Here is a 22715-nt window from a genome sequence, read left to right as displayed (position 1 = left end):
CCGTGTGGCAGGTGGGTGGTGGAACTGAGTTGGCAGGTGTCAGGAAACCAGTGATCAGTGGAGTGGTGAGTAGATGCATTATATTAGTCTGATCTATCATCGTAAAAATGTCATTGTTAAAACATTCATTGATTATTCATCAGCTACAACAATTCTGATGATAACTTGGAGAGGCAAGCATCCCCTGGATGGAAGCAGTAGACGGCCTTCTAAGAGATACACTCATCAGCAAGCAGTTCGGTGGCACACAGCATTGTACAGCTAGTGGGCTAATGATGCCATTGATCGGCAAGAGTGCTGCCCACAGCAGCAGGCAGCCCTGCAGTGCAGACTAGGACAAGCCTGGCAGCACATGAGAGAGCACACAGAGTCACGCTGAGTCATACCGTGGACCTAATGTGTATGAGATGACTCACAGAAGCAACAGACCCAGGGAACGGGGAGTTCGCCCACACAAGTGAAGGTAGCTCAACAGCTACACTACCCTGAGCTCAAACGATAGGCCATCAGGTGGCCAGTGAGTTGGAGGCTGCTAAGTCCACAGGGCAGGATGAGCAGCAGGGTTGCAGGTAGCTCAGGGCATCTACTGGTGATGAAAGTCATGAGAAAGTAAAGAAAATGGTTATACAGTCATGAAAATGAAAAAGTAATGACATTGAGTGGGAGGTCATTGCGTATTTATTTATTTACTTATTTATTTATTTATTGTGATTCTAGAAGGTAGTGCAGGTTAGTGTTACCTCCAATAATCTTGTATCCTGCAGTCCATTTAATAAACAATAACATATATAAAGGTTCACCACCAGTCATAGCTATGTATAGGTGAGTTGTATGTGCATTTGTGCAAGTCTTGTTAGCACGAACAGAAGCAGATGGAGAAATTTTGAGGTGTGGCATTGTTAACGCAGGTCTATATGATGTATACACACCTAGTAGAATTGTCGTGTGAACTGTAGCTCCGCCTAAGACACTGCTGCCATCTAATGTGTTGCTAGAGGAGTGTCATTTAGAGCAGCTGTTTCTTTAATTCTGTTCACTCCCTTTTCTATATAAATCTCTTTAAGCTGCATCTTTTCTGGAAAGGCAACTTTGAAAAGATTAAGCATCATTTAGAAGACAAATTCCTTTGTCCAGAACTTGAGTTTCTTATATCATTATCAAATTAATGATATAAATATAATAGAGGGAAACATTCCATGTGGGAAAGATACATATAAAAACAAAGATGCTGTAACTTACCAAATGAAAGCGTTGGTATGTTGATAGAAACAATAAAAACACACACAAACATACACACAAATTTCACGCTTTTGCAACCCAAGGTTGCTTCATCAGGAAAGAGGGCTGGAGAGGGAAAGACGAAAGGATGTGGGTTTTAAGGGAGAGGGTAAGGAGTCATTCCAATCCCGGGAGCAGAAAGACTTGCCGAGGGGTAATAAAGGACAGGTATACACTCGCGCGCGCACACACACACACACACACACACACACACACATATCCATCTGCACATATACAGACACAGGCTGACATATGTAAATGCAAAGAGGTTGGGCAGAGATGTCAGTCGAGGCGGAAGTACAGAGGCAAAGATGTTGTTAAATGACAGGTGAGGTACGAGCTGCGGCAACTTGAAATTAGCGGAGGTTGAGGCCTGGTGGGTAACGGGAAGAGAGAATGTACTGAAGGGCAAGTTCCCATCTCTGGAGTTCTGATAGGTTGGTGTCAGTGGGAAGTATCCAGATAACCCGGACGGTGTAACACTGTGGCAAGATGTGCTGGCCTTTCACCAAGGCATGGTTGGCCAGAGGGTGATCCTTATTACCAACAAACGCTGTCTGCCTGTGTCCGTTCATGCGAATGGACAGTTTGTTGCTGGTCATTCCCACATAGAAGGCTTCACAGTGTCGGCATGTCAGTTGGTAAATCACATGGGTGCTTTCACACGTACCTTCCGGGTTACAGGACTGGAGTAGGTGGTGGTGGGAGGGTGCATGGGACAGGTTTTACACTGGGGGCGGTTACAAGGGTAGGAGCCAGAGGGTAGAGAAGGTGGTTTGGGAATTTCATAGGGATGAACCAAGGGGTTACGAAGGTTAGGTGGACAGCGGAAAGACACTCTTGGTGGACTGGGGAGGATTTCATGAAGGATGGATCTCATTTCAGGGCAACATTTGAGGAAGGTCATAACCCTGCTGGAGAGCCACATTCAGAGTCTGATCCAGTCCCAGAAAGTATCCTGTCACAAGTGGGGCACTTTTGGGGTTCTTCTGTAGGAGATTCTGGGTTTGAGGGTATGAGGAAGTGGCTCTAGCTGTTTGCTTCTGTACCAGGTCAGGAGGGTAGTTGCGGGATGCGAAAACTGTGTGTTTGTGTGGGCTGCGCGCGCGCGAGAGTGTATACCTGCCCTTTTTTCTCCCTAAGGTAAGTCTTTCCGCTCCTGGGATTGGAATGACTCCTTACCCTCTCCCTTAAAACCCACATCCTTTCGTCTTTCCCTCTCCTTCCCTCTTTCCTGATGAAGCAACCTTGGGTTGAAAAAGCTTGAAATTTGTGTGTGTGTTTGTGTGTTTTTTATTGTTTCTATCAACATACCATCTCTTTCATTTGGTAAGTTACAGCATCTTTGTTTTTATATGTGTTATATCATTGTCAGTTGGACTTGAGTTCTTATCTAAATGTCAGTCAGATGACTCTCTCTTCCTCTTTTTATACAAAGGTTTGTTCTGTTTAATGTGTAGAATTGCTTCTCAGTTCATAAATACAATTGTTATGGAAAAATTACTTGCTGTTTTTGTTTCCAAAGCATCTAATGTAAAACAAGCCATGTAGATATTGGAACTGGTGCCACTGCTGCAAGAACTATGCGGAAAACAATATTCTTATTTTCAAAAATGAGTGCACAGGTATTTTGCAAAGTTTGTATCTAAAACTTGCTAAGAAGAGTCCTTTAAAATTAAAGATTTCAAAGGTGTTCATCACCTGAAATTATGCAGAGCTCCATTTTGAAAAATTCTTGAATGATGATTGCATTGGAAGAATTTCTGTCAAAAATCATATGACTCCATCAACAGCTTATGTGATGAAGAGAGAGTATTTTAAACAACATGAAAAACAACTGAAACGGTTCAATCCTAAGGAGGACGGACTAGTTCACTAGTTGATGAATTTACTATGCAGTGTGAAGCATAACTTTATCAAGTTCATACAGAAGCTGCTATGTATGTTTCATGGAAATATTGAGTTACAAGAGGCTTGTTGAAAACTTAGAAGATACAGTTGTTGCAGAGAGAACTGTTTACAATGCAACACAATACAATTGTTATGTGGTTTACTTAATAGAGAGGAAGAACTGAATGTGGACATTACAAAATGAATGTTACTGGGTGTGAAGAGTGTTTCATCAAAAAGAGTACAAGGCTTAAAAAAGTAGTAGTTTGATGAAAATGAAGTGGCCAATCTCGTAAAGGAGAACAGTTCAAGAAATAAGAGGCCAAAGATAAAAAAGGATTATTATACAAAGAAGCTTGAACATTGAATCTTTTACTGTGAAATTTGACATAAATTTTGTATAGTCATACCCCATCATAGATGATAGTTGAATGTTTTTATGATTTGATGAATTGTTTACTACAAGTCACATATTGTGACATTATTTGTGTTAACATGCAGTTTAGGTTACATTCATCTTTCATGTCACCTGGATTTCAGATTCATTAAGAAAATGTTTGTTTCATTGTATCAGGCACATGTTTGACAGCTCACAAATTGAACCAAAGAAGTAATGAAAAAGTCATGAATTTGATCTTCAGAAAATTAGTAGACACTCTGAGAAGCAGCAGCAGAGTCTGGAGGTGGAGACTTGTTGGTCCATATAGACTTGCAGTCCATCATATGTGCCCCCTCAGAGCTGTTGGCTGGCAGACTGCACTAGTTGTGACTAGAGATGAGGAGTATTTATATGGGCTTGTTTGCTAAAACATTTGTTTCTATTATGTAAGTCATAATGGAACTGTGGCTCAGACGTGTAACATTCAGGCCGTACATGCTGCAACGGCTCTGCCTTTCTGGTGTATCAGTGCTGTTATGCCTGTGTTTCACCTGCTTGGCAGTAGCATTTGGTAACTGTCTTGGTGCCTTGGGGACAGTACTTGTCATATTAACAGGAAGCCCCTGGTGTAACTTTGCCTGGCCAGCCAAACTAAGCTGCTTCCACAGGCTGTTGCATCAACAGTGGAAGGTGTCTCAATTTTACTCAGTCAAACCAGGTAAATTATTTGTGACACAAGGTAATTATTAAGTGCTGAGTCCTGAATGTGGAGAGAATGATGAAGCTCTATGAAGGCAGCAATTTCCTAAATAGCACCTTATGTTTTACAGTAATGTTGTGTGGCATGTTGGCACATGTAGCAGTATACCATAACATTTCTGTTTGAAATCACTGTGAAATTGCAATAGTTGTGAAACCCCAATGTCCTTGAGTAGTGGCCAGTGTGAACATTATGAATCCTGTGAGCCTAGTACATAGTGTATTTCCAAGAAGAGAAGTGTTGCCATGCTTTTTTGCCAATTGTTGATTTTTTTCGTAACCGCTATAGACCAGAATTTATATCAGTTTTCTCCCTTTAATCCTGCTCTTGCCACGAAACTGAGAAATCTTTTCATGTTCATAAATTTCATTCACTCTTAACAGCACATACATCCGCATACTCTCAGTAGAGGAACTTGATTTTTTTGCCTAACTTCCATGGTTTTGTCTTTCCTTATATGTAGCAGTTCAGTAATTCACAAATACACTTTGTTGGAATTGTTCCTTCTCACTGAAGAGGTTTAATCTGTTTATTGCTTAATCATAATCCATTCAGCAAATTACTTTTATTCAGGATGAATAACTGACTCCATTTCCCCTTTGATTTGGATTTTGTGTATCTGTTAAGAGTAGTTCTCTACTGCAATAAACATTTTATTTCCCTGGGGCCATTTTATCAACCATTAAAACATGCTGAAATCTCCAACAGTGATGGGAAAATAAATTATTGGTTACCCCTTCATGTTTTCCATTAAGTGCTGTTAATCTGTCAAGTGGATAGTACCATACATTTCTTAAATTTTAAATGTATAGTGTTTTAGTTACTTTTATGTATAAGATTTCATTCCTGTAATGTAAATAGTATAAACATAGGTGCTCTACCACAAAAGAAAATCATTTAATGTAGAAACTATGATTTCAGCATAGTAATCTAAAATAATTAAATATTTTATTGCTAGACTATATATTTGATATTATTTTAAGCACAATGCTTTTTTCTCTCCTTTCCATGCATCCATGGTATTGCATAGATGGTATGCAGTAATTGTAGATTTTCGTATTTTCATTATCTTGATCTTAAAATTTAGATTTTAATGAGAATATTAGACTAGTGCATACTTTACTTTGAATCTTGTTAAACATCTCATTCACTATAAAGACGGGTGGAAATAAGAATGACATTACACAACCACAAGTGGATGTAAAGTTGTGTTATGGTAATTCCACCACAGTGATGTGTTTTGTGTTTAGATTTTACTTTTTGGACATTTATAACCAGAGTTTGCAATGAGGACAGGGTCAGTTTAGAGATGTAATATTTACAGAAGTACAGCTCTCTGTTTGAGTTTCACAGTGATTTACAAGGCAAGATCTCACTGGGAATGCCTTCCTCTGTTGTAAGAATTGCCTAATCAACCTTGTCACTATAGGGTCAAAGATTTTAAGTGCAAATTGAACTGTAGTAAAGTTATAACTTTTTCATGTACACAAACTATTGGTAGAGACTTTAGTTAGGTAAAGACAGTGAACCTTTGGATTTGTTATTTCATGCTAAGCCAAATTGTCTTTTAATGAAGTGTCATGCTTTAGCAGCTTAAAAATTCTGTACTTGTATTATTAATTATTCTAATATTCAAACAAAGAAGGGAGGTGAAACTGAGCTGGCAAGATAAATCTTTCGTTCGTATTGATGGGTTGCCGTCAATAGTGTAATTAGCCTTCATCCCGTGTTATACTGTGAGGTGGGGGTGGGAGTTACATGGGATGTAGGTGCAGTCTAGTGAGCCAGAACTGTGTTCCAACTAGACTTCGATTTTGTTACAAAGGTGTTGGTTGTGTGCTAGCTCGTGCAGAACTTTCACACAGTTCTTCTCTTTAAGATATCTGAGCATAGACTCTACTCATAGACGTTTGTCACGTGTTAGCTCAATGCGGACTTTTTACTCATGAGAATAACACAGAGATGTTAGCATGGTGAATGACTCCCACAGACACTGTTTTGGGGCTGGGTGTTTTATGTAAATCTGCCATACGAATATATTGTGATTTTGGAACTACATTTTGGTTTGAAAAATAGCTAGGTCAGATTTTGCTAATGTGGATGAGCTGCATGTTATGTTAGTTATTTGATTTGCAAAATTTATAGTAGTTTAGGAAAATGCAAAAGATCATGGAACCACTTCATACATTTGTGTTGGCTATAACCCATTTATGAGTACAAGTGCCATTTTTAGATCTATAATAATTGATGCAAATTTAGGCAAATGCTTCATTATTGGCTTAATTACTTAGTGAAAGTTGTCATGTGATTTGGAAGAAAATAGGTTAACAGAAGTATAGCAATAAACTCTAGAATCTAACAGGCTTAATGGTACAAATGGTGAAAGTAATTTTGGTTGTATTTGAACAGTGATTACAATTATCTTTTAAGTTTATTATTTTCATAGAAATTTAAAGATGTTATTCCAAGATCCCGCTGCCAGTCTTTCTAATTTGTAGTGTCAACATACCTGATTAGCCCAGTCAAAGTTCCCTACCTTGTTTTGATAATAACTTTTAATCAGCATGGTTTTCAGCAAAATTAATTACACTAATGAAATCAGTGTACTGAACAGAAAAGCCTGAATAACAAATTCAAGTGAGGCAAAGTATAATTAAAGTTTTGATAAATTTGAATATGTATTACACAAGTGTTTCTTAAAAGTTAAAACTGAGTAAAAAATTAAATATTTGTAGGGGTGCAACAAGAACAAATGTCTGGATCCAGTTTGTTCTGTTTCATGCTTATCATTACCAGCTAATGAAGACTATTGCATGATGTAACAGCGATTGTGCTGAAGGTCGCGAATGGGAAATACATCCAGCCGAAAGGAACATGTATTAAAAGAATAACTAACACAGTAGACATGATGTTATTCTCGGATGGGACTTCTTGCAGGCATCACAAACAGTCATGGACTGTGAAAGATCAGATCTCCAGATTGACAAAGCTGTTCGAGCAAACACGCATAACAAAGACTGCTCTGGGCGATTCTTGAAGATGTTGTCAACAAGACAAGTATCAGTCATCAGTTGAGATGCATAGTTCCATTGTGAAGCTTTTGTCAGTTGCAAAAAGTATGTTCACAGGTAATGCAGTTGTTTGTTTATTGATGTCGCAAGTAGGGAATTACGATAAAATAGGGGACTTCAGAAAAAATTGGTATTAGATGTAGTAAATGGGACTCTAATAGGCCTGTCGTTATGTTAAGTCATCAGATATAAACTACTCAAAATGACAGTTACTTTGCAAGTAACCATTTGAAGTGAAATGAGCATGTCAAAGGGGGGGAGGGGGGGGGGGGATATGGGGAAGTCAGGTAAATCTTGTATTGCCAGAAAAGTACAAAGAAGTATATTTAAGTTGATGTAATGACACCATCATCAAGATTAAGTATCATCAGATACATGTGAAGAATGTACTTGGTTTGAGAAAGCAAAACATTTCCTATTACAAGTTACACTAAATTTTAATGAAAATAAACGTGCATACAGGGCAGTTATGGCACCAGCTGCATGCGTTATTTTTATTCTGATGAATGAACAACATAATACTCCAATGTGAAAATTGCAACATTGTGAGTGTGTATATAACTGAAGTGAACTCTACATCACAGATAATGTTTAAAGAGACAGTTCTGACATGCAACAGATGAAGTTCTAGTTCGGTCGATAGACGCATTTAAAAGTGAGAAAATAATTCCTAACATTTGGAACTATTAGTTACATCCTCAAGGAGAAAAGACTGGTTGCTTGGGGAAGGTTAGAAAGAGATGCATGTCACTGGGGTGCAAGGAAGACACCTGTTGCAAGGATGATAAAGGGAAAAAAAAATTTTTTTTGTTGTTTGCTGTGTACCTGTCACACAAGTTGTGCCCTTCTCATTGTGGGGTCTGATTGACATGCCCCTCCTTTCTAAATTTTACCACTATTCTACCGCCTTCCCTTAGGAAAAAACTAATAGTTCCAAAAGTTAGAAATAATTTTCTCACTTTTAAATGTGTTGCTCAGCAGTACTGGATCTTAGCCTTATGAAGATAGGTATGGCCAGCCTTTGTGTTTATTTGTAATGTTATAGTTTTCCCAAGTAAACTATTATTTTCCTGAGATTACACAAATTACAATATGCAAATGATTAGGAATGCAATTTGTATGCTATATCTGTCTCGGAGAATTCCAATTGGTGTGAAGTACACACGTGCTGCGATCACTGCCTCTAAATAACATTCAACAAAATGTGAAGTTTTGGATATGATCCTGTTTCGTCTCCCTTCACGTGGTTTGTCTACAAGTCAACATCGTATCAGCAGTGGTTGCTATAGGACTGTGATGAACGAGTTGCTAAGTCCACAGATGTTTGGTGAGAGAAGTTTATGTGAACATTCAGACCTCAATTTGGGGTAAATACTATGGCTTGCCACTTAGGGTGCTGGTGAGGGTGTTTGTGTACTCATTACTGTCTGAGGAGTTTGTGGTTTCTAGACAGTGTGAGGCTGATGCACTGTCAAACATGCCGCCAGTCCAGTGAACAACAAGTGGATTGATTCATCAATACAGAGAGGTTCATATCCTATCTGGTGCTCCAGCATCTAGCCAACACTGTGGACAAGGCTGTTAAATCCGTTATAGCCATGCGAACAAGGTGGTGTTTCCTACATTCTGTGATCACACTGTAGTCTAGCTATGGCTCCTCACCACACACAGTTGTCTTCTATCTACTGTTTCCACAATGCATCACTGCCATAGCAGTATGTACTGTGCAACCCATTTCCAAGATACCAATAATTGTGGGCTGTTTGACCTCAAGTCATAGGTTGATGAGTTGTTGTTGTAGCACTTATCTTTCTAGTCATGCAAAAAAAGGGGTTCTACATTTACATAGTCTGATACATGAACCCCTTTTTGCTGTGTAACACATTCTTTAAATTTTGCTTCACTCCTACCATTCTTTCTGGGTGTTGTAATTTCCACAAATGTGTTTGAATATATTGCACATAAAATCTACAATTTCATTCATCATATTTTTGTTGTAAAATTGCATCTTGTTATACATTTTCAGCAATGAATGCTAAAGCTGATTTTCAGCATTTTTGTGATGCTCAGCATTTTTGTCAATTTTGTCTTTGCCTAGAATTTTACTTATCTGCTTAAGTATTAATTTCTCCAAGGACAGAATTCGTTCTTTATGAAGCATGGAAAAATATTTGTGCTACAACTTTATTGTGTGCATGTTGTTAGATATTTATCTAGAAAATTGTATGTCAATTCAGTATTACAAATTTGATAAAAATAATTTTTCGTGTAATTGCTGCGTAGAGTGAGATAAGTCTCTTCCAACTTTGTCTTGATTTTTTGTTCTCTTTTTCTCCACTGCAGTATACTGTCCTTTTTTCAGGTGTAAATGAAGAACTTATTGACACGGTTCTGCTTCCTTCAGAGAAGCCAGAGACTCGACACTGGTACAATGTTCTTCTAGTTGAGAAGCTCATTAAAATTATATCACAAGCTTGCCAGTCAAGTGAGTAACATTTTATTTTTTAGAGATTAATGTTAGATTTTAAATAAGAGACCAGACAGACAGTGCTGATCTAAATCATCTACTAGAAGAAAGGTCTTGAATTATTTGAATGGAAAAAAGAGAATGAGAACAATGTGGCTTGAATGTTAAACTGTTGATTAATAATGAATCTTTCACATTACAGTTGACAGATAATTATTCTTATCTCTGCTGATACAAAGATTGGTACTTTTGAGGGGGGAAAAAGAAAATGGAAAAACCCTAATAGACAATGTAATTGGTAATGAGCTGCTCAAAACAAAAGTTGTCCGCAGCTCGTGGTCTCGCGGTCGCACCCTCGCTTCCCGAGCACAGGGTCCCAGCTTCGACTCCCGGCGGGGTCAGGGATTTTCCCCTGCCTCGAGATGACTGGGTGTTTGTGTTGTCCTCATCATTTCATCATCATTCATGTAAAGTGGCGAGATTGGGCTGAGAAAAGGTTGGGAATTTGTACGGGCACTGATAACCGCGCAGTGGAGCGCCCCACAAACCGAACATCATCATCATCATCATCATCAAAACAAAAGTTCTATCTTCAGAAGAATCAGAAGACAAAAATAATGTGGAGGGAGATGATTGGCTGCAGATGAGTGATAGAGGAAAAGGAAACATTATTGTTACTGAAGAGCTGGGAGCTCTCAAACCTTGAGCTCTCACATCATCCATGCTGTCAGACAGTTGTGTGCTACTGCCTTTTGTATATTTTGTTTGATTTCTGTACTTCCCTCTCTTTAATCACTTTCCATTATGCTGGGCTGCTGTTTTGTACACTAACCATTTTTTTGTATTGTAAATATTATTTGTATGATTGTGTTGTACATGTCCAGTTTCTGTTTTTAGTCCTACAGCTATGTTTATTCGAGTTTTTACAGTGATTAGACCTACCCTTTTCTCTTCACTTTCTCTGAAGACTATACATCCGTGTATTTTCAAAAACTTCATTTGCATTGTTTTGTATGTTACTTTCTATGTTCCAAGTGAATATTATTTATATATTGCACTTTGGCCTTTATAAATTATAGTTCATTTAAACAACCATTTACAGAACTCTAGTTGTTTCCTGTATTTAGCAGCAAGGGAACCTCAAGAAGGAAGTTACACATTATTATGGCAGACCCAGCAACTTTTATTGAAAGCTGTGCTACACTTCAAAGTAACACTGGTATTTTTCAACAGAATCTCCAAGTCTCTGAACACTGTGGTCAAAACATTCTACCGGTCATTTGCCGCCCCAGGTTAGCCGAGCGGTCTATGGCGCTGCAGACATGGTCTGTGCGGCTGGTCCCGGCGAAGGTTCGAGTCCTCCCTCGGGTGCGCGTGTGTGTGTGTGTGTGTGTGTGTGTGTGTGTGTGTGTGTTTGTCCTTAGGATAATTTAGATTAAGTAGTGTGTAAGCTTAGGGACTGATGACCTTAGCAGTTAAGTCCCATAAGATTTCACACACATTTGAACATTTTTTGAACCAGTCATTTAATTCGTAGCATCACACACGTCTGTGTGTCCTCAATCAGATTGCTGGTACCATTTCACTATGGCTGTATGAAATGTGAGATTTGATTCATATACCCCCAGAATAACATGGTGAATCTATGAGCAATTTATACATTTTGCTCACATGAATTGTACTATCCCACGTACCTGAACTTTGAATTGTGTTGCACCTGTTATCCATACTGCAGCAGAACTTTCTCTGCAGGAAACTGGAAACATATGCTCTCTTCTGACAACGTGTCACTCTTGTTGCACAGTGGCCTTAGCATGGGACAACATGTGAAGCTTACTTTCTGAAGTCCCTACATGTATGTCATGATACTGGTTTAACAGTTCTTGTTGTTGGGAGAAAGAGAGAGAGAGAGAGAGAGAGAGAGAGAGAGAGAGAGACACTTGTTTAACCCTACCTTCATATTCGAGAAGAGAGAATTTTTTGTAACAGGTCATCTGAGACTAATGGCTGTTCACTACAGGATTCATATAACAGTACATTTTACCTTAATATTATAGCTACAGTGCTTACTGTCACAGTGCCAGCACTGAAAAGTTATTAATATCAAAAATTAAAGCCTTTCTGCTCTTTAATAATAATTGCAGTTTTTCTGTCCCAGTCTGCATGGTTAGAACGCAGTTTATGATCACTCATACCGATGCTGAAGCAGAGACTAGTGGAACGAACAGGCAGTTCTTGTGGTCGATGATTGTGGATCTCACAAAGTGACTGGCTAGGTGTAAGCAAAGTCCAGAGAGCAGCAAAAGATCTCATAAGTAGGTGCGAAACAGCCCAGGAAGCAACCTGAATTGAAAAATGTGAACATGGGCATGGGCAATCACTCTGCTATCAGTGGCTTGTGCCGAAGGCATCAGATAATAATGGTGAGGAACTTGGGCACTTCTGCAGGGTCGCAACATTTACTGGTGTTCTTGCATCAGTGGACAGGTCTATGGGAGTGTGCTGCAACTGCACTACAAAATCTGAGTATTTCTGACTTTGCTTCTAAATCTGCACTCAGGATTAGATTAGATTACATTTACTTTCATTCCAATTGATCCGTAGTGAGGAGGTCCTATAGGATGTAGAATATGTCAGAAAAACAATAATACATGACAAATATTTATAACTCAAATAAATAAGCTAATGTACCGTCCACAGGTCCCAAGTGTTAGGATAGTCATTTTATTTATTTATTTTTTAATGAACACTATATGAAAGGATCATTTTGCAACACACATTTACTAAGATCGCATTAATGCACTGAATTTAAATTAAAAAAAAAAAGTTTTTATTTATTTATAACGTAATAAAAATGAACACATTACTGCACTGAAATGGTGCAGAAGTTAGATTGTACTGTACACACACACACACACACACACACACACACACACACACACACACACACACACACAAAGAAATCAGTTGGTTCTACTGAGAAATTCATGAGTAGAGTAGGAGTTGGCCACCCATAAATTCCTTTAGGCTTCTCTTAAACTGAGTTTCATTGGTTGTTAAGCTTTTTATGGTTGCTGATAAGTTATTGAAAGTGTGTGTTCCTGAATGATGCACACCTTTTTGTACATGAGTAAGTGACTTTAAATCCTTGTGAAGATTATTCTTATTTCTAGTATTGATTCCATGAACTGAGCTGTTTGTTTGCAAAGGTGATATATTTTAATGACAAATTTCATTAAGGAATAAATATATTGAGAAGCAGTAGTTAGTATCCCTAGTTCACTAAACAGGCCTCTGCAGGATGCTCTTGGGTTCACACCACATGTAACTCTTATTGCATGTTTTTGTGTCCAGTAAACTTTAGGTTGACTTTATGAATTACCCCAAAAGATAATCCCATATGACATTATGGAGTGAAAGTAAGCATAGTATGCCAGCTTTTTCATTTTTAAAGCCCCTATGCCTGACAGAATTCATGTTGCAAATAGAGATTTGTTTAGATGTTTCAGCATTTCTGTGGTGTGCTCCTCCCAGTTGAATTTATCATCAAGCTGTAAGCTCATGAATTTAACACTGTCCACTTCTTCTATCTGCTTGTCATCATATGTTAGGCATATACTCATGGGACACCCCTTACAAGCTCTGAACTGCATGTATCGTGTTTTTTCAAAGTTAAGTGACAAAGAATTGGCTAGGAACCAGTGATTAATGTCCACAAATATTTTATTAGCCGATCTTTCTAAGACTGCACTTGATTTGCTATTTATTCCAATGTTTGTATCATTGGCAAATAAAACAAACTTGGTATCTGGTAATGTTACTGATGAAAGGTCATTGATATACACTGGAAAAAGTAAGGGCCCTAAGATGGAACCTTGTGGCACCCCACATGTAATTAGTTCCCAGTTGGATGATATCTGATAGCTTAATACATGTCTCTTTCCTAATAACACCCTTTGTTTCCTGCCAGAGATATAACATTTGAACCATTTTGCAACATTTCCTGTTACACCATAATATTCTAATTTACTTAAAAGGATATTGTGATTTACACAGTCAAATGCCTTTGACAAATCACAAAATATGCCAGTTGCCTGCAATTTCTTGTCTAATGAATTGAGTACATTTTCACTGTAAGTGTAGATAGCCTTCTCAATATCAGAACCCTTTAGGAATCTGAACTGCAACCTTGACAGTTTGTTATTTGTGATAAGATGGTTATAAAGCTGATTGTACATTACCTTTTCTAAAAATTTTGGATGGAAATTTGCACTATTTCTTTATCACACTTCTTAAACAATGGCTTAAATTCAGCATATTTCAACCATTCAGGAAATATTTCACTGATAAGCGACTGGTTACACAGATAGCTTAATATGTTACTTAACTCAAAATTACATTCTTTAATTAACTTTTTTGATATTTCATCACACCCACTAGATGTTTTTGATTTTAAAGATTTTATAATGGATGTTGCTTCTGCCGGGGTAGTGAGGGTCAAATTCATATTATGGAAGTTACTTGAAATGTCTGGTCTTAGGTATTCCATGGCAGCATCTACAGAACCTGACAACCCCATCAACCTGACAACCACATCTTTTCAGCAACAGTTATAAAATGTTTGTTAAAAAGTTCTGCAACACTATACACATATGTCACCAATGTATAATTAACTCTTAATGCTATTTGCCCCTCTTCATGTCTGGTTCTACTGGTCTCCTCCTTCACCATATCCCATATAGTCTTTATTTTGTTATCTTATATGACTACATTTCCTTGTAATATATTTGCTTTGATGTCCGTATTACAGTCTTTAATATTTTGCAGCATTTCTTGTAATGTGCTATTGCATCAACATCAGAACTGTTTCGAATTGGAAGATGCAGTTTTATTTTTGTTTTACAAGATACCTGTATTCCTTGAGTAATCTATGGCTTCTTTGTAGACCTTGCTCTAGCCTTGGTTAGTTGTGGGGGAAAACAGTGTTCAAATAAGGTAAGCCTTTATTAGCAAAAGTGTTATATTTTTCATTCATGCCATGAGCACTGTAAACATCAGTCCAGTGAATGTCTCTGAGGAGTGTCCTAAAATAATCAATTTTTGGCTTATTGATTACCGTCTTGAGCTCAGATTTAACAGATTTTATATCCTGTTCAGTATTAACATTTAACAGAAGGAACTGCATGTCATGGTCTGAGAGGCCATTGACTATTGGCTTTGTAATATAATTTTGTTCATTGGCCTTTTCTATAAAGATATTATCAATGGCTGTTTTGTGAGCAAGGCTGCCCTCATTGTCATCATGCTGTTTGTCATAAGTACCATCATGAATATACCATCTGGTGAAATTGTAACTTGTTTTACACTCCAAAACTACACTCCTGGAAATGGAAAAAAGAACACATTGACACCGGTGTGTCAGACCCACCATACTTGCTCCGGACACTGCGAGAGGGCTGTACAAGCAATGATCACACGCACGGCACAGCGGACACACCAGGAACCGCGGTGTTGGCTGTCGAATGGCGCTAGCTGCGCAGCATTTGTGCACCGCCGCCGTCAGTGTCAGCCAGTTTGCCGTGATATACGGAGCTCCATCGCAGTCTTTAACACTGGTAGCATGCCGCGACAGCGTGGACGTGAACCGTATGTGCAGTTGACGGACTTTGAGTGAGGGCGTATAGTGGGCATGCGGGAGGCCGGGTGGACGTACCGCCGAATTGCTCAACACGTGGGGCGTGAGGTCTCCACAGTACATCGATGTTGTCGCCAGTGGTCGGCGGAAGGTGCACGTGCCCGTCGACCTGGGACCGGACCGCAGCGACGCACGGATGCACGCCAAGACCGTAGGATCCTACGCAGTGCCGTAGGGGACCGCACCGCCACTTCCCAGCAAATTAGGGACACTGTTGCTCCTGGGGTATCGGCGAGGACCATTCGCAACCGTCTCCATGAAGCTGGGCTACGGTCCCGCACACCGTTAGGCCGTCTTCCGCTCACGCCCCAACATCGTGCAGCCCGCCTCCAGTGGTGTCGCGACAGGCGTGAATGGAGGGACGAATGGAGACGTGTCGTCTTCAGCGATGAGAGTCGCTTCTGCCTTGGTGCCAATGATGGTCGTATGCGTGTTTGGCGCCGTGCAGGTGAGCGCCACAATCAGGACTGCATACGACCGAGGCACACAGGGCCAACACCCGGCATCATGGTGTGGGGAGCGATCTCCTACACTGGCCGTACACCACTGGTGATCGTCGAGGGGACACTGAATAGTGCACGGTACATCCAAACCGTCATCGAACCCATCGTTCTACCATTCCTAGACCGGCAAGGGAACTTGCTGTTCCAACAGGACGATGCACGTCCGCATGTATCCCGTGCCACCCAACGTGCTCTAGAAGGTGTAAGTCAATTACCCTGGCCAGCAAGATCTCCGGATCTGTCCCCCATTGAGCATGTTTGGGACTGGATGAAGCGTCGTCTCACGCGGTCTGCACGTCCAGCACGAACGCTGGTCCAACTGAGGCGCCAGGTGGAAATGGCATGGCAAGCCGTTCCACAGGACTACATCCAGCACCTCTACGATCGTCTCCGTGGGAGAATAGCAGCCTGCACTGCTGCGAAAGGTGGATATACACTGTACTAGTGCCGACATTGTGCATGCTCTGTTGCCTGTGTCTATGTGCCTGTGGTTCTGTCAGTGTGATCATGTGATGTATCTGACCCCAGGAATGTGTCAATAAAGTTTCACCTTCCTGGGACAATGAATTCAAGGTGTTCTTATTTCAATTTCCAGGAGTGTATATTACATTGAATTCATCCACTATGAAAAAAATATCTTTAATGCCTTCTGTTCATAACACAAACTTGTTTACTTCCTTCATTGGCTTCAGATGTAATTTTCATTGGACAACACACAACACTCCTTCCAAATGCCAAAAATGTGTGTGGTTAAAATTCCATTGGAACAAGGAAACTGATACAGTTTTTTCCTAATATGAATAACACTTATTTCTATATTTATTGACATTTGTAAAATAAAGCCAGTCTGTTTATTAAATCAGATTTAAAAAGGGAAAAAAAACAGTGAGTTGTATCTTAAATAGTGATAAATTATTATTGTCGACACACTGCACATCTAGGCATAGCTTGCACAAACAAACAGAAGTGAAATATCAGTTCATTCTTTTTTACGCTATGTTATTTCATTTATAATCTTTTAGCACAGACAGTCGTAACTTATTTCCATTAAAACAATATACACTAGAGAATTGACATTGCCGCAACTGATAAAAATTCTATCATATGTCAGGATTAAGTGTTTCCTGACATTGCTCTAATAAACCTTTTATAAATTTCCTTCACCAAATGTTCCAAAATTGTTGCGGGATAATTCTGTTTTTGAAGATGGTATGTATTTTGCTTCAAAAACATCAGTTTCCATGTCATAATATCTAATGTACTATGCTCTTTCTAGGAAATCTTTCTCAATAACTGTATGCTATATTTTGGTTGAGATTTGTAGTAAGTGACAGTAGAGAAACAACTTTGATGTTCATTGAGCATTGATACGAGATGATCATTTATTGTTGCATGCAGCTGCTGAGTTTTCAGATGACATGAAGATGATATTTATTTAATTTTTATTTTTTTGTTCAGAATTTTATTTTTGTCTTGATTGCACAGATTTCTGCATCCATTCTGAAGCTTGATTTGATAATCACAGGAGTTGATTCTATTGGACATAATATGGCTTGCTTTTCTCCGATCTGCTGGCTGACAGACTGACTTAGAAATAAATAGGGGGACCTACAGATCAACATGGGATTAAAATCGTGGTGCAACTTGTAGTTATTCACATAGATGAATCGTTGCCAGAGGACAGGGCAAGATAGTACTGGGACTGTACAAGGATTGCAGCCCAAATATTTATGTAGTGTTTATTCACTCAACAACTGTATGCTTGTATATTAACATAATCTTTTAATCTCAATATAGAGAATACACACAGTCTGAGAACACTTGAAACAGCCCTTTGTGTGAGGAATAATTGAAGAGTGTAAATGGAAAATGTGCTAAGTACCAAACCTGACATTTGCCTGGAGAATGTAAAAACAATGTACCTTTATTTGTACATAACTGAGTTGTATCCAAAAAACTGAGGAGTCATTCTGGTATCACAGAATAGTGTTGCTCACCATATCACTGCAAAAAATAATGAGATAAATCAGAAAATAAATACTTTATTAAGAATGTTCAAAATTCTATACCATAAAAACTGAGTGGTCCACAGTGCCAATAAGCAAGTTTTTACAAGCTAATTTTGGCAAAAAAGGAAACAGAAACTAGCTGTTGTTAATAATGCTATTTATTAATGCTAATATTGCTGTTACTGGATTTGAACCAAGAGGTTCATCTTCAAATGACTGCTCACATTTATATTGCATTTGATGTAGTTTATATTAGCTGTTTGCAAGATTTAGCTTGTATTTTGTACACAGCCATCGCCTCGAAAATGTCAGTTTTCAACAAAATACCAGAAAGAAAGTTTTTGTTCCATGTGCCATTAATACTGAGGCACTATGTTCTATTTGTGATAATACAGGTACAGAAATACAGCATTAAGTTAATACAAGTAGAGGGTGTCTGCGAACTAGGGACGAATATTAAAATGCCGTAGAACATAGAAAATTTATTGAAAATGTAGTGTGTGTGTGTGTGTGTGTGTGTGTGTGTGTGTGTGTGTGTGTGTGTGTCAGACACATTAAGCACCTTCTCCCATTTACGTATGTAAAATTATATCCTCTATATTACTACCCAAGCCTGCATGGCAAAGAGCAGTGCGTATGTTGAAGTTCTTGATGGCACATTCACAAACATCTGGTGGGCTGCTGGTAATAACCCTATTAACTTCATCATTCAATTGGTGTACGGTTTGTGATATGTTTGTGTACACTTTTGATTTTACAAATCCCCACAAAAAAAGTCACAGGCCACAAGATTGCATGATGTGGCAGGCCACTCCTGGTTGCCATGCAGAGAGAGAATTTTTTGAGGGAACTTCATTCAGCAGAGCAATCATTTCATGGGAGGTGTAACATGTCACACTGTCTCGTTGAAACCAAAAATCATCATTTTCATCACTAAGAGTGAAAATCCAATCAGAAGGCATTTTTGGTAATGGTCGCCATTCACAGTGACAGCAGCTCCCTCATAGTTTTTGAAAAAGTATGGGCCAATCAGTCCTACCCAGAACCCACACCACACAGTCATGATGCATTGTGGATACATCTTATCCTCCACAGTCACTCATGGATTTTTTTTGTTATCCCAAATTCTGCAGTTCTGCTTATTGTTGTGCCCACTGAGGTGGAAGTGTGCATCCTCTGTACTCTTTTGTTTGTCCCTAAACTGGATTCAGGTGTCAAATCAAGGAGAAAGTCCTTCACACATGCATTAGTAAAAGTCTCATGGCCTTTCTGCCATGCTGTGCTTTTCCCTGAAGTTCAAAATTTTAAAAGATATGAGAAGTTGTTATTGCTGTCTATAGTTCTAACAGGTGTCCAGGAAGGAAGGACGAATTTGAATTTTGTGCCATTTCGTCATATGATGGTTGGTAGCCATGGTTTTTTCACATTTGTTTTCTGCGATCCTTCCCATTAGTAGCCTGACAAATTTTGTATGGTGAGCATTGTTGTTTGAAGTTTCTTTTCATCATGGAACAGATGACAACTGAGCAATGCATACAATTGATAAAAAGTTATTACAAAAAGAGTGAAAATCCCACAGCAGCCATTCGTGAATTGTGTGTGACACCCAGATGTAATGCTGCTCCAACTGAATCATCAGTTCGGAAGTTGATCCGGAAGTCTGAGACCACGGGTACTGTTTCAAATATTAAGAAAACAAGACAACCGCATTCTGTTTGAACACATACACTGCTGTAACTCTTCAGGCTTTCCCGGCGAGATCTTGACATGTGGAATAATCGGGTCTACTGCCGGATGTTTGTGTCGCACTGGCACAATATTTCGGCCACGTAACTCGTTGCCTTCTTCAGGTCTACCTGAGACTGCCGTAATGGAGGATCTTGAGCAGTATTTATGACCAGAGGACGCTGGGTGCTCTCTTTGCTGTCCGCGCCCGACTTGGCTGCCATCAAGTCCGAGGGAGCACCAGGGAAGAGACAACACATTACAAGCAGCTCTCTTCTTCATTCCATCATCTGTTATTTTGCTACCAAATAACAAAATTCATTACTATTTTCAGTGTCTCATTTCCTAATTAATTCCATCACCATTGCCCAATTTAATTTTGACTACATCCCATTATCTTGTTTTACTTTTCTCAATGTCATCTTATAACCTCTTTTCCAGACACTATCAATTCCGTTCAGTTGCTCTTCTGACTCCGTTGCTGACTTTGTTAGCTTTGCAATTATACTATATAGCTACAAAAATCTTTCTGATCACAGGAAACAGGAATGGCTTCTTGTGTGAAAGTGGGATTGTAGTAATGAACTCATTAGATGGCATACTTGCTATTGGGGAATGTCTAAACACGCCCATATAGAAATACAGTAAGTACTTAGTTTTCCGTAAGTAGGAGTAGCTTTCAATCAGAGCTTATCATGTGCTATTGGATGGTGTGTGTGAATATTTTGAAATGGCATCCAAGCATTAAGGACACTTGTAGTATTATGTTATTAATACTATTGTCATATATTTCATTTATACTGTTTTAAGATATGTAGTTGTCTATAGAACATGAAGGAAATATCAGAAAAAAGGAAGTGTGTCTTCTTCACTTCCCTCAGTTTTCATATTTTCACTTTGTTATTTCATCCTGTTAAGTTGTATGGTAATTATTAATATCGACTTTGCAGTATGACCCAATTTCACTTTCTCTTATACTTATTAAATGGTATTGTTACTCAACTTGTTTCTTTCTCTGTATCTTTAGATAGTCGAATACGACTTGTGACATTGGAACTTAGTATTCGCTTACTAATACAGCTAGTGATGAAGAATGGGCAAAGTTTCCTCCGTGATGGTCACTTGGCGGCAATTGAAGGAGCGAAAGAGGAAAGTGTTGCTCTCCTGAGAAATTTTTATAAGGTATAGATATTGTTGATAATTCTACAGTGCATTTAATTTCCTGTTGCAGAAAGTAAGAATTATAAAATTGTATGTAGTCCATTTTTTTAATTTTAGTTTTTCATATTTTGTCTTGTGGTTCACCATTTAGGTGTCATTAACACAGTCACTGTTTTTATGGTAGTATACTGTGGTCACCTAAAGTATTTTATGAATGAATGATTTATGACATCAATTGAGGTTTATGCCAACTGTTGGTAAAGAGATTATAACACAGTCACAGTCATTTATTTTGTTTAGAAATGTAATTATCCATGTGGCATTTGGTCTTACCATTATCATGTTACTAGTTATTGTTGCGCATGTAGTGGTTAAATAATCCAGTACCATTATTTGTTCATTGAAAGTGAAGTAGCTGGCTGCTAGTAATTTTATTTGGGTATTTGGAATATTATCTATCCACTTCTATAGCTGATGAATTAATTGCCCTGTGGAAAATGTACTTCATTCTGTTTCTGGCAATGAGTACATTACATGATAGTCTAATGTCACTGTTCTAAGCATGAATATGTCAACACTCATATCTCACAACATACATATGAGATAATTTTGAAAAATCGTTTGACTTTTTGTAAGAAAAAATGAAAAATGTATATAACTATGTAAGTACTTTAGTGGCTCAGTGGTATGAAATACTTTAAATTATTTTAGCAAAGATGTATGTATTTATTGATTTTGCCTCTTAAGGTAAGCTAAGCAAATATTTAGTACTTACTATTTCAATAATCACTTTTAGACAATGTACTGTTCACTCGGTCAGTATGCAGTATAGCAGCTGTTTCGTAGTTGAAAAGATGCAGTTTCTATTTTATACACAGTAATTTAGTCTGTTTTCACATATGAGGTTTGCCCAGAAAGTAATGCACCACTTATTTTTTCTCAGCCGAAAACAATGCTATGAATGCGAAATGGTACGTATGTATTATTTGATGTCTCCTGAGTGAGTGTGCTAAGTTTCTATCACTTTCGACAGATACTGTAGCTGCAGAACAGTTTCATAATGGCATCTGTAGGTGATTTGCGTTACAACCAATGTGCCATCATTGAAGAAATTGCAGAGAAAGAAACTGTGGGGAATATTCACAAATGCTTGTGCAAAGTCTATGGAGCATCTGCTGTAAACAGATGTACAGTTAGTCGGTAGGCACAGAGGGTGAGGTCATCAGAAGGCAGTTCAGCAGAGCTCCATGATTTGCAGCGGTCTGGGAGGCCATCCACGGCTGTCACATCTGACATGTTGCAGCAAGCTGATGATGTCAGTTGTTTGGGCCATTAAAGGGTGCCATTCATGGAAGACATTTTGAGAATGATGAGGAGGTGATTCACACAATGAAGCACTGGCTTCGTCACCAAGACAAGGATTGGTACTGACAGGGCGTACTCGCCCTTGTTTCGTGCTGGAGGAAGGACAAAGAATGGGATGGAGTTTACATGGAAAAATAGGGCGTGTAGATAAAACATCAATCTTTCGTGTGTGTAATTCTCGTTATTTTCAATTAAGAATTGTTGAAGAAAAAATGTGCAGTGCATTACTTTCTGGGAAGCCCTCGAACTTCTGCAAAGAAGTGAATTACACCTGTCTTTCCTACTTGTAGACTAGTGTTTACTAACTTAACCTACTCTATAGGTTTTTGCGTAAATGTTAGTGCATTATTTTTGTGTGAGCTGACTTCGGAGCATTACATAAATTAGAAGTAGCGTAGCAGCAGATCTTGGA

General features: G+C 38.7%; 1 protein-coding gene across 4 annotated transcripts in view; it reads left to right on the top strand.

Annotated features, from left to right (window-relative positions):
- LOC124776391 (protein CLEC16A homolog) overlaps positions 1 to 22715 on the top strand; it is a 256003-nt gene that overhangs the window by 93058 nt on the left and 140230 nt on the right. For all 4 annotated transcript variants that reach the window (XR_007015616.1, XM_047251363.1, XM_047251362.1 and 1 more), the window contains exons 11-12: positions 9741 to 9863; positions 20805 to 20959. Coding sequence is in view for 3 of the 4 variants with exons in the window: in XM_047251363.1 (XP_047107319.1) it covers positions 9741 to 9863; positions 20805 to 20959 (278 nt within the window). In the remaining variant the exon portion in view is untranslated. The remainder of the gene's footprint in view (positions 1 to 9740; positions 9864 to 20804; positions 20960 to 22715) is intronic.

The sequence above is a fragment of the Schistocerca piceifrons genome, chromosome 2, assembly GCF_021461385.2.
Source record: "Schistocerca piceifrons isolate TAMUIC-IGC-003096 chromosome 2, iqSchPice1.1, whole genome shotgun sequence".
Taxonomy (NCBI): Eukaryota; Metazoa; Arthropoda; class Insecta; order Orthoptera; family Acrididae; genus Schistocerca; species Schistocerca piceifrons.
Note: the sequence above shows the minus strand (reverse complement) of the source record. Positions and strands in the feature narration are given on the sequence as shown.